At 40.7% G+C, this 14425-nt stretch overlaps 1 protein-coding gene across 1 annotated transcript in view; it reads left to right on the forward strand.

Moving 5' to 3' along the window:
• Swt1 (SWT1 RNA endoribonuclease homolog) overlaps window positions 1–9612 on the forward strand; it is a 64578-nt gene extending 54966 nt beyond the window's left edge. Inside the window, exons 19-20 of the mRNA XM_059280158.1 lie at window positions 1643–1707; window positions 8712–9612. Of these exons, the coding sequence (XP_059136141.1) occupies window positions 1643–1707; window positions 8712–8841 (195 nt within the window). The 3' untranslated portion in view covers window positions 8842–9612. The remainder of the gene's footprint in view (window positions 1–1642; window positions 1708–8711) is intronic.
• The last annotated feature ends 4813 nt before the right edge of the window (window positions 9613–14425 follow it).

The raw sequence follows: 14425 nt of genomic DNA on the forward strand, positions 1-14425 counted from the left end.
ATATATATATATATATATATTTATTTATTTATAAATTAAAAATACCAATCTTCCTCTCTGTTACATATTTTGGCAGTGTTTAAGATCATACCTCGGGCCTTATGCATGGTAGGCAAGCATTCAACCAGTAAGCTACACCTCTGGCCCTAAAATAATTGTATTTAAAAATTATGTATACTTAGAGTAAATGAAGCATTTCTTCATAAGTATGGGTAGTTTCTTATGAAAACATTGAAGACAGTTATGGAATTTTTCAAGTAAGTAATAACCTGACCACCATAGATCATTTTTATGATAAGAACCTTTAAAGTAATATTAATTGAATCAGGGTAGGAATATTTTTACCCACCAAAAAACATGGACTAGCTAGTAAAACTTGAGTTTCTTTTATAGTGCTGGATATTGTGTTCCAGGCCTCACACTACAGTGAGCTGCATATGAAGCTCTTTACATAGTTTCGAAAGTAATTGAATAGAAGATAGTTTTATTGAGTTTCTCTCCATTAGTTCTGAATTTCTGAAAATTTAAATAATACTGTGTTTTTGGTAGATTTATCTGATTAAAAAAGAGAATTTACTACCCACTGAGATGACACTTGCTGGTTGGCAGTTTGCTGAAAAGGATGAGGCAGGAGGATTATAAATTAAGAACAGCTTAGGTGCACATTTAAAAATGAAATTCTGCATGCTGGGGTGTAGCTCATTGGGTATACTTGGCTAGAAGGCCCTGGGTTCAGTCTCTAGCACCAAAACAAAAGACACACATAATTTCCCTCTACAAGTTTCAAGGTTCTTCCTTGTACATAAATAAACACTTAATGATTGTCTGCATCAGTAGTAGGAAGCTTCAAGAACTAAAGACTGTAGGCCAGCTTGCTGTGCAAGCCTGGTGATGTGAGTTTCATTCCTGGAGCCCCAATGGAAAGGAGAGAATTGAGTCAAAGTTGTCTTTTCACCCTGACACATGCCTACACACTAATGATAAAATAAAATTTCAAAAAACAAGATTCCTTCATTTTGTGTTTCGGGTGTACAATGCTTTGAATGATGGACTTTCATATTTGTGGTTTTATGAATTAGGTCTTTGAATAACACTTTAAAATACAGGTTTTTAGGAAATGTCCATGGGCTGGAAGGTAGCTCTGGGGTACAGCATTTGCTTAGCATGCATAAAGCTCTGAGTTTGATACCTAGAACCATAAGGAAGGGGATAGAGAGGAAGAAAAGGAATGAATGAATGAGTGATGATGGGGGAAGGAAAGAAGGTGAGACAGAAATACCTGCTAGTCAAACCGTTTCCTGAATCAGATCTTCCCACACAGCTTACAGTATTTTTTTTCTGTCCAGTTGAATGCCAAAGTAATGTGCTTTTTAAAGATTCCAGGACAATCAGGTCCATCTTGCTTCTACTATTTCTAGTTCTGAGACTAGATTGAGTTGTAATAGTAGGAATGAAATATGCACATATTTGAGTATTAATATTATAGTCACCAAACTTCTTCCTATTACTGTTTTAGTTGTCTTTTGGGTAGTGACTGAAGATCTGTGATTCTGCTCTTAGAATGTGCCCCATTTGAATTGTGCTTGCATCACTCATTTAGTTTAACATACCTCCTTAATAACTGTATTTTGGTTCTTTTCAGGTAAACAAAAATGTCAAATTTACTGCCCAGGAACTTTATGATTGTGTTTCTCAGACTGAGTATCGGTAAGCACATCTATAATGTAGATAATGAGACATCTGTAACAAACTTTTACCCTGTTTGCTATCACTGTGGGAAGGCAAGCCATCTTTTTATGGTGTATGTATGTATGTATGTATGTATGTATGTATGTATGTATGTATGTATGTGTGTGTGTGTTAACATGAGTGTGTAGGCTCATAGAGACCAGCAGTGGAGGTCAGCTGTCTCTCCACCTTATTTTTGAGATAAGTGTCTGGCCTGTGAGCTCTGGGGATCTGCCTGTCTCTACCTCCATAGCATGAGGATTATAGGCAGATGCTGCTGTGCCTGTTTTTTTTATGTGGAAGCTGGGAATCTGCAGTCAGGTCCTCATGCAAGCACGTTACTGAAGTCATCTTCCCAACCTCTCTTGTGATTTTTTAACCTTTATTGATACAAAATACTTCATATATGTAAAAATCCTATGTTAATTTATCAGCTATATAGTTTCAAGTGGTTTTCAAATGTTTGACCTCAAGATTCTTTCATGTATGCATGCATGCATGTATGATCTTTTTTATTTGCTCTGTGGCAAGGTCTTGCTGTATTGCCCAGACTGGTTTTGAACTTGTGAAAGCCAACAAGTCCTCCTGTCTTGGCCTTCCTAATAGCTGGGACTGTGGACATGTACCACCATCTATTTTTATGGATTATTTGTTCATGTGGGCTGTATCTGTCTGTTCTGTGTGAATTTAGAACTTTAGAGTGTTAGGTGGGCGTGGTGTATACCGTAATCTCAGCTGCTTGGAAGCCTGGGACATGAAGATCACATATTTAAGCCAGGCATGGCAACTTAATAAGACTATCAGAGGAATAAAGTAGAAATATTTTTTATTTTAACTTGGACTCGGATAAATGGCTTTTATAGGCCCCAAGGAAGAACCACCTTGCAGTTAGGGAGTATCCAAAAATATAATGGGCTGCTTCTCATGTTTGTGAGGGTCCTATTACCAAGAGGTAAGTGCTCAAGGGAGCTGACTCACTGGAATTCAGAGAGAGTCTGGTTATCTGTCCACCAGGTGAGTCCTGAGGAAAGGAACTCAGGAATTCCATCACCACTGACTGCACCGAGCAGCCTCCTGCACAGACAGCTCACTGCAGGAACTGACTGAGTGATTGGTGCCAGAACCCTGACTCACAGGAAGGGAAGACCTCAGCACCACGAGGCTAAAGAGGAGAGGGAGTGCCTCCTAACTCGGAGGGGAGGGAAGGGAAGGAAATGGAGGGCACAGAAATAGACTCGCTTACTGAAAGATACGTAGAGTAAATGACCAAGGATAGGAATATGGACCTGCCCTTTTTGTTTTATTTTAGAATTTATAAGAAAACATTTTCATCTCTGCTGTTTTGAACCTTGTGCAAGGCTTTTCTGAAAAAAAAAAAAATTGAGTAGTTGTGAAGGATTGGCAGCAAAGTCACAATTTTAAGTATAGGAAGTAGACCTAGAGTAACTCAAAGCCAAAAGTTTTTTAAATAATATTTTATTCTTTGAGAATTTGAGCAATATATTTTGATCATATTCACCCCTCCCACCTTCCTACTTACCCAATTTCATGTGTTTCTCTCTCCCTCTCTTTCTTCTCTCATCAAGTCTAGTATGTGTTGGTCAACTACTCTTGAGTGTGGGACCTACCATGGAATGTGGTAATATAGAGGTCACACCATTAAAGAAATACTGGCTTTGCCTTTCCTGACAACTCTCAAATGCCAACAACTCCTCATATAAGGGTGAGACTGTGTGCCCATACCTCCCTCCCTGCATACTTTGATTTTGTCTGCCTTGAGCTTGTGCAGGTCTTGTCTATGCTGTCCCAATCTCTGTGAGTTCGTATGTGCATCTGCCCTGTTCTGTATAGAAAACACCATTTCTTTGACATCATCTACTGTCTCTGACTCTTACAGTCTTCCCGTCCTCTTCCTCAAAGATCCGTGAACCTTAAAAGGGGAGGGTATGTTAGAGATGTCCCATTTAGGGCTGAGTACCTCCTAAGGCTTTTACTCTCTGCATGTTGACCATTGTGGTTCTCTGGGTTGATCCCGATCGCCTGCATTACAAAGCGTCTCTGATGAGAGTTGAGACAAGCATTTGTCTATGGTATAGCAATAAGTCATTAGGAGTTATTTTAATGCTGTGTCCATTTAGCAGAACTACTAATAGCAGGTTTTCTACAATTAACAGTGCCAGGTGTGGGTCCATCTTCTGGAACAGGTCTTATATCCAGCCAGAATTTGGTTTGTTACCACATAACACTCATGCCACTATTGTACCAACGGGCGTATTTTGCCAGGCAAGTCATTATTGTAGCTCAAAGGGCTCATGGCTGAGTGAGATTGATGATACTTTTCTCCTGTGGTATCATGCCTCGCACCTTCCAGCCATGTAAAAGCCAACCAATTGGATGAAACTTCCAGGTCAGTACCCACTTGATTTCTTGATGTTTATGACTCAGTTATATGGTGTTTCCAGCAATAGGATCTTACTGTCAAATTCTGGAGGGTAACCAAGAACAGTGCCAGTAGTCTATAATGTTTAGGGGTCTATTGGATCCCATTGGCTAACAACTTAAAAAGAAGTAACTCATCCCTGGCAGTGGGTTTTTATTTGGTAGCACATGGTATCTAGTTCAGGTGTTGTACTCTCATTATTAGGATAACTCCATTTAAATTTCTTTTACATGTATATGTATGTATATGTGTGTGTGTATATATATATATGTGTGTGTATGTGTATAATCTTAGGAAGCTTCCAATGTAGTAGGTTTCCATATGGCTTTTTAAAAAGGTGGTTAGTATTAGTTAATCCTCTCCATATTCTCTCCTCTGACTATCCCTCCCATCCTCTACCCACAAACTGGATTTTAGTCAGTCTCTGAGAAGCCATACATCCTCAGGAAGTGGGGCTTGTTCATATACAGTGTATTTACTTTTTGTTGTCTCTCCTTCCTCTCATGGAATCCTGAGTTCTGACTAGTTCTTTTTCCCTTAGTATCTATCCTACATCAAGGGATCCAGCTGTGGGAGGAGAGGTAGCTATAGTCCTCTCCAACACTGTGGACATGGCTCTGAGCCATTCCAGAAGCCAAGGAAGTAATTACATTCTTTTTTTTTTTTTAAATCTTTCAAGACAGGGTTTTTCTGTGTAACAGCCCTGGCTGTCCTGGAGCTCACTTTGTAGATCAGGCTGGCCTCTACCTTCTGAGTGCTAGGATTAAAGGCATGAGCCACCACACTTGGCTTGTAATGACATTCTTAGTATAATGAAGATAACTACCCTTTCTTGAATACCTAACATGCCAGAGATTATATTAGATAACTGAGTGTTCTTCCTGAACTTATAGAGACCATCTCTTAGTTGGAGATATGTTAAATATAATGCTTTGGTGCTCTAAAACTAAGGGTCTTGTAATTTGTTAGCTTTTGACAAGTCAACTGGATTCATCTCAGATTTTCCTTTTAAAGATTTATTTATGTATTATGTATACAGTGTTCTGTCTGCATGTATGCCTGCATGCTAGAAGGGAGCATCAGATCTCATTATAGATGGTTGTGAGCTGCCATGTGGTTGCTGGGAATTGAGCTCAGCACCTTTGGAAGAGCAGTCAGTGCTCTTAACCTCTGAGCCATCTCTTTAGCCCTCTATATAAAAAATAAATTAGAGCTGGAAAGATGGTTCAGCAGTTAAGAATACTCATTTCTCTTTTAGAGGACCTGATTTTTGTTTGCAAAACATAAGTTGGGTGGCTTACAACCCCCTGTTAACTCCATCAGTATCCTCCTCTGGCCTTTGGGCTCCCACACGGATAAACATATACACATGTGTAGCAGGTTTTTTCTTTAGGGCCACCAGCCAGCTCCCAAATCATGACACAGAGACTTAATAGTTATGAATGCTCGGCTTTATATTGTGCTTGTCCCACTAGCTCTTAGAACTTAATCTCTTTCTCTTCATCTACGTTTTGTCTTAGGGCTTTTTGTCTTTCTTTCCTTCTGTATGTCCTGTTTCACTGCCTTCTGTGTCTAGCTGGCTGGTGACTGCCTGGCTTCTGGACCAGGGCATGTCCCTCTCTTTCTCCCTTGTTCTCTCCTGCTTCTCTTTCGAGCCTAGATTTCTCCTCCTACATATTCTCTCTGCCCACTTGTCCCTGCTATCCTAGCTATTGGCCATTCAGCTCTTTATTAGACCAGTCAGGTGCCTTAGGCAGGCAAGGTGAAACAGCAACACATCTTTACATAATTAAGCAAGTATAACATATTTTTACATAGTAAAGTAATATTCCGCAACTTAAACAAATGTAATACATTTTTGCCTAGTAAAAGAAATACTCTACAACACACAGAAGTAAAAATAAATCCTTTTTAAAAGTAATTTTAAAAATTGTGATGTTTGCATAGAGTATATTAGGCATGACTTCCTCCTTTCCACATTTTTTGTTTATTTTGAGACAGGGTCTCACTATGTAGCCTTGGCTGGCCTAGAACTCACTATTAGACCAGACTGGCATCAAAGTCAAATAGACCCACTTGTCTCTGCCTCTGTCTCTCAAGTGCTGAGATTAAAGGTGTGTATCACTACTTCCAGCATATCCCACCTTTGGTTTAGAGTTATGGATATTCATTTAATTGCTAGTTGGCTTACACCAGTAATTTGGGATGAGGAAGTGCATAGGTCAGAGGACAGTTCTCTCTTAATACCGTGTGGATTCTGGAGACCACTCAGGTCATCAGGCTTAGCAGCAAGCTTACCCACTGAGCCATCGTGCTGGCCCACCCACAGCCTTTTTAAGAGTGGCAGCATAGCACCTTGTCTTTTCTCAAGTGTCCGTTTATGGTGATATTTTATTTGTACTGAAATTTGATTTTATTTGTATGTTAATAAATAAAGTTGCCTGGGGGTCAGAGCTAAGAGCAAGCCATAGCAGAAGCACTTAATCCCAGCACTTGGGTGGCAGAGCTATGCAGATCTCTGTGTGTTCAAGGATACAGCCAGCATGGAGACACAAGCCTTTAATCTCAATACCAACCATAGAAGACCTGGAGGTCTGTACAGACAGACAGTGATGAGGAGGACATGTGGTTGGGTTTATAACCAATGAGAAGGCAGAACAGAAAGTCAATAAAAAAATAGATACACAGGAAGTAGGTCTCTTGCTGAGGGGAAGGACAAAAGCGGCAGGAAGGGTAAGAAAGGCTAAGTCTTAGCTCTCAGCTACTGCTCTGACCTCTTGGGCTTTTAATTCAGTGTATTTGGTTCTGTGTTTCTTATTTAATAGGACGGTTACATCTACATCCGTTCTTTCAGGATGTGAACTCCACAGTTCACCTTTATTTAACTCTCCAACTGAAGTAGATACAGTGTAGCCATCTGTCCTACAGTGTCACTTACCCCCTGATGACATCTAAACATAAGCTAGGAGAGGTCTTTCAGAGAGTAAGGTAGAAAATTAGGCTGTTTAACACACAGTATTCTACTTAAACATTTGACTTTGCTTATTTATAGAGGTCTGTCATGGGAACTCTCATTTTTAAATTCTAGGAATTACAGCTAGAAGTCTTCTCAGTTGGGTACTTAATCTGTACTCACTGGGAGGCTGTGGCGCACGCCTTTAATCCCTTTAAGCACTCAGGAGGCAGAGCAGGTGGATCTCTGTGAGTTTGAGGCCAGCCTGGTCTACAGAGTGAGTTCCAGGACAGACACCAAAGCTATACAGAGAAACCCTGTGTGTGTGTGTGTGTGTGGGGGGGGGAGGAATCTGTGCTCTTTGCTAAGGAGAGCATTTTCTCTCAAATTGTCACATCATATTAAGAATATTGGCTGGTGGAACACTTGTCTCACATGCATAAAGTCTAGGTTTAATCATCAGTACTGTCAAATAAAAAATTCTTAATATATCCTAGGGAAGTGGACACAATACATTTAAAAGATTTCTGTACTTTCATATTTAGTTATAGTAGCCAAGATATGAATCAATCTAAATGCCTACCAGCTAATGAATAGGTAAGGGAAATGCTCTGTGGAATACTGTGTGACCTTTGAAAAGAAGAAGTCCTGTTGTTGCAGCCACATGGATGGACCTGGGCACCCATATGTTGAGTGTCTTATGATAACAGAAAAACAGATACTGTATGGGCTTGCTTTTTTGCAGAGCCAAAATAGTGGGATCCAGAAACAGGCAGGAAAGTGGTGGTCACTAGGGCCTGGAGGTAGTGGTTGAAGGGTTGGGTGGATGTTAATTAAAGGACACAAAATTTTAGTTATGAGTAGTAGTTCAAGAGATGTTTGGATTGTAATATGTGTATTAAATACTTCAAGCCAATTCCATGATGTATACATATTTCAAAACATACCATATACAGTAAATATCTACAATTGTTATTTTTGTTGTATGTTTGTTTTGAGATAGGAACTCATTCTGTAGTCCATGCTGGCCTGGAACTCATTAAGTATGGCAGACTGGCCTTGAATTTGAGGATTTTCCTGCTTTAGCCTCTCATGAGCCACCACACCCAATTTAAGAATTTTGTGTGTGTGTGTGTGTGTTTGTACCATAGCACACATGTGAAGGTAGAGGACAATTTGGAGAATCACTTCTTTCCTTCTATGTGGTTCCAGGGGTCAAATGTGGGGGTGGGCTGGAGAGATGGTGCAGGGTTAAGAGGTCATGTTGCTTTGGAAAGGCCTAGAGTTCAGTTGCCAGCACTCAACTTGGTCAGCCAACAACCACCTGTAACTCCACTCCCAGGGAATCTGACACACTCTTCTGGCTTCTGTGGGTACTACATTCATATGCATAAGTCCACACATAGACATACATGTATACATACAGTTATAAATAAATATTTCTTGAGATATGATGTGTAGCTCTGGCTAAACTGGAACTCACTACATAGACCAGGTTGCCTGGAACTCAGAGATACCTGCCTGCTTCTGCATGTGGAGTCTTGGGATTTTTTACTGTCCTCTGGTGATTTACCCTTCTTTTTCCCTTAGGGAAAAATTAGCCATTGGATGCCGCCAACTGATTGAGATGGAGTATACCATGCAGCAGTGCAATGCATCTGTCTATATGGAGGCCAAAAACAGAGGATGGTGTGAAGACATGTTCAACAACAGGACCTAAGTTCTTCAGGAATGATATCTATCATCATGAGTAACACAGTAACTTTCAAAATGGTTGCTTTTTTTGAACCAAACCTAGGATAATTACAAAAAATCTTTCAGAGATACAAAAAAAAAAAAAAAGGTTTTATTGACCATCTCATTGAATCCGCTGTAGGATAAACTGGTCCCAGCTCTTCTGGAGTTGACAATACTTCCTACCTCTAAAGACAAGAGAGCCATCTTCTTAGTGTTCCTGAGGCAGGAATCACTGTGACATGATGGCAGCCCACAGCCTTGTTCTCTCTCCTAACCCTGACTGAATGTGGGCATATGAGCAGACACTGCCAAGCCCTAAGACTTAAGACATGACCATGCTACCACATTCCATGAATGGGCTGCTTTCGTGAACAAACTGTCACTTATTTAAAACTGGTGGGAAAACCCACCACCTCCTTCAGGGATATGAAGTAGAATTTTGATCTAGCACCTTCTCTGTAGCTGCTTTTGGGGCTTAACGTCATTTTTCTTTGCATTTCCAGGGGGGAAGAGCCCCTCTGAGGTTTCCCCTTAAACATGAAGCAGTATGGATTTGGGGAATTAGATGGCAGGGGCTGCTGTTTGCCCCTACCTAAAAGTCAAGTGTTTAAATTGACTTAGTTACACATTAAGTTGGAAATCCTTGTTTACTAGAGTGTATTATGCTTTTGTTAATATACTAGATTAAATCAGATTTGATATTCTATAATAAATGTTTATTTTTAAATAGCAATAAATAACTTATTTTTAGTAATATTTTGTTTTTCACTTTACTTTCAAATACTTTCTGAAAGGTGTATATGGTGTGATTATAAAAGTGAGTCTTTCCAGTAAAAAAACTTGACTCTGGATATGCAGTAGTAGTTGGTACAGGATCTACTCAGCTGTATGTTTGCAAGGCTAGAAAACCCACATGTTAAAGGTGAGTGTTTCAGCAGAACCATGAGCCTCTAGATGGCTAGAAGCTTCAGCATGCAAGGAGGTTTTCCTTCTTAGTTTTTAAGACTAGTGTATTGATACATATCCCTGGCTGGCCGGAAAAGTCAGTTTGACCTTGAACTTGTGGCAGTTTTCCTGCTTTGGTCTCCACAAGGCTATCGTAGACATGCACACTACCATGTTGACTTCAGTAAACGTGCTTGCCATGAAAGCATGAGGACCTGACTGCAGATTCCCAGCTTCCACATAAAAAGCCAGGCTCAGCAGCATCTGCCTATAATCCTCATGCTATGGAAGCAGAGACAGGCAGATCCCCAGAGCTCACAGGCCACACACTTATCTCAAAAGTAAGGTGGAGAGTGATTGAGTCACTTCCTAAGAAAGGTTCCCTCAGTGAACCTTAATCTCCCTGACTCAGCTGGACTGTCCAGCAAGCCTCAGGGATTCTCCTGTCTGCTTCCCCTGCACTAACATTACAAGTATGCACCATTACTGGCTTTCTCACCTGGGTGCCGAGCATCACACTTTTTTTTAAAATGTGGTACAAGTAATGTTGAATCCCTTAGGAAAGGCAACATTTGAGGGTGCTTTTGACTCCAGTAGAATGTTTGTATATATAATAACTATTTTGCCTGCATATATGTGTGTATGACAGGTATGTGTCTGGTGCACACAGAAGTCAGAAGAGGGCAGTGTATACCCTGGAACTGTACTTAAAGACAGGTCTAGGAATCAAACCTGGGCTCTTTGTAAAAGCTGTAGGTGCTCTTAATCTCTGAGCCATCTCTCCAGTATAGAACTTTATTTATTTGAGGCAGGGTTAGGTATTTGGTAAAGGCTGGTTATGCTCACATATGATACCCAAGGTGAGAAAGCCAGTAATGGTGCATACTTGTAATGTTAGTGCAGGGGAAGCAGACAGGAGAATCCCTGAGGCTTGCTGGTCAGTCCAGCTGAGTCAGGGAGCTTAAAGTTCACTGAGGGAACCTTGTCTCAGGAAGTGGGAGGAATGTAGTCCATGTTGACCCCTGTTCTACACACACACACACATCCATGGAGGTCAGGCATGGTGGCTCACACCTATAGTCCAGATATTCAGAAGGAAAGGGTAAGAAGATTACACAAGTTTGAGACGAGCCTGGTATACATAGTTTTGTCCAGAGGCTAGCCACAGCTGTAAAGCAAGACTGATGGCTTACACCCATCTCTAACTTCAGTTCCAGGGAACTGAACCTCACTTTTGGCTTCTGGCTGGCATGCACCTGGTACACAGGTATATGTGCAGACAAAACATCCCCATGCATAAAATTGAAAAACAAAAATGTCCATGAAGCTGTGTGGCACAACTAATCCAGCACTCAGGAGGCTGAGGCAGGATTGCTATTAGTTCAAGGCTAGCTTGGCCTACATGAAAGTCACTCAGATCTCAACTACTCCTTCCTTACTCCCTCTCCACCTGGCTGGGATTACAGTAGGTTTGTGGCACCACACTGGGTTTTGTAGCGTGCTAAGGATGGAGTGCAGGTCGTCCTGCAAGCTAAGCAAGCATTCTACCAACTTAACTGCACCTTAGCCCCACAATTCAGTTTTAACATCATTTTTTGAGTTTTAATCTCTTTTCAACCTCTACAACTCTACTGTAAACTAATGGTTACAAGCTAAACTATCAACTCAATACAGATGCCTCCAAGGTAAGAATAACTAGTTCCCTAATGAGGTAAAATATAAACTTGTCCTACCTTTCTTCTGAGCCTACTTGAACCACTTTATGGGTTAAGCTAGGAAAAAAAAAAATCCCCTTGTAGAATTCTGTGAGCTTTATTGAATACATAATCATGTAATCACCAGTTCATTCAAGTCAGAAGTCATATCACCCCTACAAATTCTTGTGACTTTTTGTGGTTAACGCCCATCCCTATCTTTGGTTTATGCCAGATGTTTGCTATTTCTTCTGTTTCCCCTTTTCCAGAATGCTATAGAATTGGAGCTTTTGTTTCAGGTTTTTTTTTTTTTTTTTTTTTTTTTGGTTTTTCGAGACAGGGTTTCTCTGTGTAGCTTTGCGCCTTTCCTGGGACTCACTTGGTAGCCCAGGCTGGCCTCGAACTCACAGAGATCCGCCTGGCTCTGCCTCCTGAGTGCTGGGATTAAAGGCGTGTGCCACCACCGCCCGGCGAATTGGAGCTTTTGTGTTATGCTTTCTACTTATGTATGCAGGTACTTGCCCATGAGGAAGCTAGTTTTATAAGGGGATATTTTCCTCATTTGTTTCTCCACCTTATTTAAAATATGAAAATTGTTTGACCTATAGCTACCTGGGAAGATGGCCAGGATATTATATCCGGGATATTCCAATAGGTGAGGAGCTTTTAGAACACCTATGGTCAGGCCCTGCTGTGTCTAAACAGAATAAGCTGTGCCAATAGAGATTAATACGTTGTCTACTTTTGAGTGTTCCATCAAAGTAAAAAGCCTGAATGACATCACAGCAAAGGAAAAGTTTCCCTGACTGCCAACCTCATGAATTTCCTTGCTGAAAATGGTCGCCTAAGCAAATCATTTTATCTTTTTCCACCACTGTGAGTGCCCATCATGAAGTACCTTGTACAATGACCACTGCATCTAGTTGAAGACCGCCCTCAAGAACTTTCCCAAGTCAAAGCTAAGCATTGAAACTGGAGTTAAGACTGTCCTGCCAAAGATGGGCTTAATGATTGTATTGGGGGGAAAATTATGTTGATATATCTACAGAAGCTCAGCCAGTCTGTGGTAGATGTTCTCAAAGGTTCAGTCTTCTGCCATCTGTGTAAGTTCTCACATTGAGCAACAGTCAAATGCTTCCTGAATAGACAGTTTATTGTCCTATCCTTAGTGTCCCCCTAGTTTCAAGATTAAAGTGCCCCTTTGGCTGGAGGAGACTCATCACAAATTTGCATGTCATTGTTTAGGACCATGCTAATCTCTGTATAGCTCAAATTTTAGTATGTGTTGTCAAAGCAGGGGCTGATTTTTACTTCTCAATGCTTGTAATCTCTTTATTTTGCAGTATTCTAGTGTACACCATTAGCCAGTTGGTAGGCTACTGTGGCTTTCTGTTTGGGGAGCTCCAATCCCATACAGGTTTGAGTGAACGAATCTGATTTTACTTTTATAACTAACCACTAATGTAATTGCTTTGTCCCAGGTTTTACTAAACTGCACTTTTCAAAGTGCCTACCTACATGATCTTGCAGTTCTTCCTGCATCTAGGAACTCTACTTTCTGTATGTTCCAACAACTTTGGTTATTTTAATACATCTATCATTGTCAGTAAGGTGGAGAGTTGTTAGCAATGGAGTTCAGGGTCACAGGTAGAATATTTGTCTGCCCTGTGGGAAGCCCCTAACAATCTCAAGTACTGGCAAAAAGTTTGGGTTTTGTTTGTTTTCCTTAGATAGTCTATGTAGCCCTGGATGGCCAGGAACTATGTAATAGGCTGCTTCTGCCTCTCCAGCACTGGGAGGTGCGTGCCTCTGTAACTTCAGTATTTCATTGGCCATTGTGCAAATACTTGTCACTGAATCACTTTAACTTCTGATAAAATTGATTGGTGGCAGTTGTTCCTTTGTACCCCATCCACTGGACTTTGTAATGGTGGATTTGTTGTTTGGCCTCCCTGAAGACCTGACATTCCTTCTGATTTTCCCTTTTATGACTCACTTCACTCTATCCCTTGTTCCCCTTCTTGTTAATGTATGTTAAAACCCACCCAGATCCTTCAAATCCTTTGTTGAAGAGAAACAAAAAAGAAAAAAAAAAAGGAATACTAGAGACTTTGCTGTGATTCAGGCACCTGAGACGACCCTGCAACTAGAGGATTGCTCTACCTGTACCCTTTATCCTCTTCCTCCTTATGGAGATGTTAAAGGTTAGATCAAAACACTGGCTTGTTAATAAGGATTCTTGCATTCTATTGCATCCTTCCCTAAGAGAACTGTAAAACACTAGCAATGGCAAGCTACTCTAAACATCAGAACACATTAGAAGTCAGAATAAACAAACTCAGTTGGGTGTGGGGACTGCATGCCATTAATCCAAGCATTTGGGAGGTGTAAGCAGGAGTATGTATAGAGGCCAGCATGCATGGTCTACATAGCAAGTTCCAGGCCAGCTAGTGCTACACTATGAGATCCTATCTTTAAAAAAGAAAGAAAACGGGGTTGGAGATTTAGCTCAGTGGTAGAGCGCTTGCTTAGCAAGCACAAGGCCCTGGGTTCAGTCCTCAGCTCCAAAAACATAAAAATTTAAATTAAAGGAAAAAAAAGAAAACCCATGCTTGAGTATAGCAAAAATATTTTGAAGTTTTCAGTTTTCTTAATACATTTTGTGTATTATTACAATTGGTCAAAAAGTGTAGAATAGGATTGGAGACTGGGCCATTTGTTGTTGGCTCTTGTAGAAGACCCAAGTTTGGCTCTCAGCACCCACATGGTGGCCTACAACTATCAATATGTATCCATTCTAATTCCAGGTGATATGATACCTTTTTTTTAATTTTTTGTGGTTTTTCGAGACAGGGTTTCTCGAACTCACAGAGATCCACCTGCCTCTGCCTCCCGAGTAGTGGGATTAGGTCTCAAAAAAAGTATGCA

The sequence above is a fragment of the Peromyscus eremicus genome, chromosome 15, assembly GCF_949786415.1.
Source record: "Peromyscus eremicus chromosome 15, PerEre_H2_v1, whole genome shotgun sequence".
Classification (NCBI taxonomy): Eukaryota; Metazoa; Chordata; class Mammalia; order Rodentia; family Cricetidae; genus Peromyscus; species Peromyscus eremicus.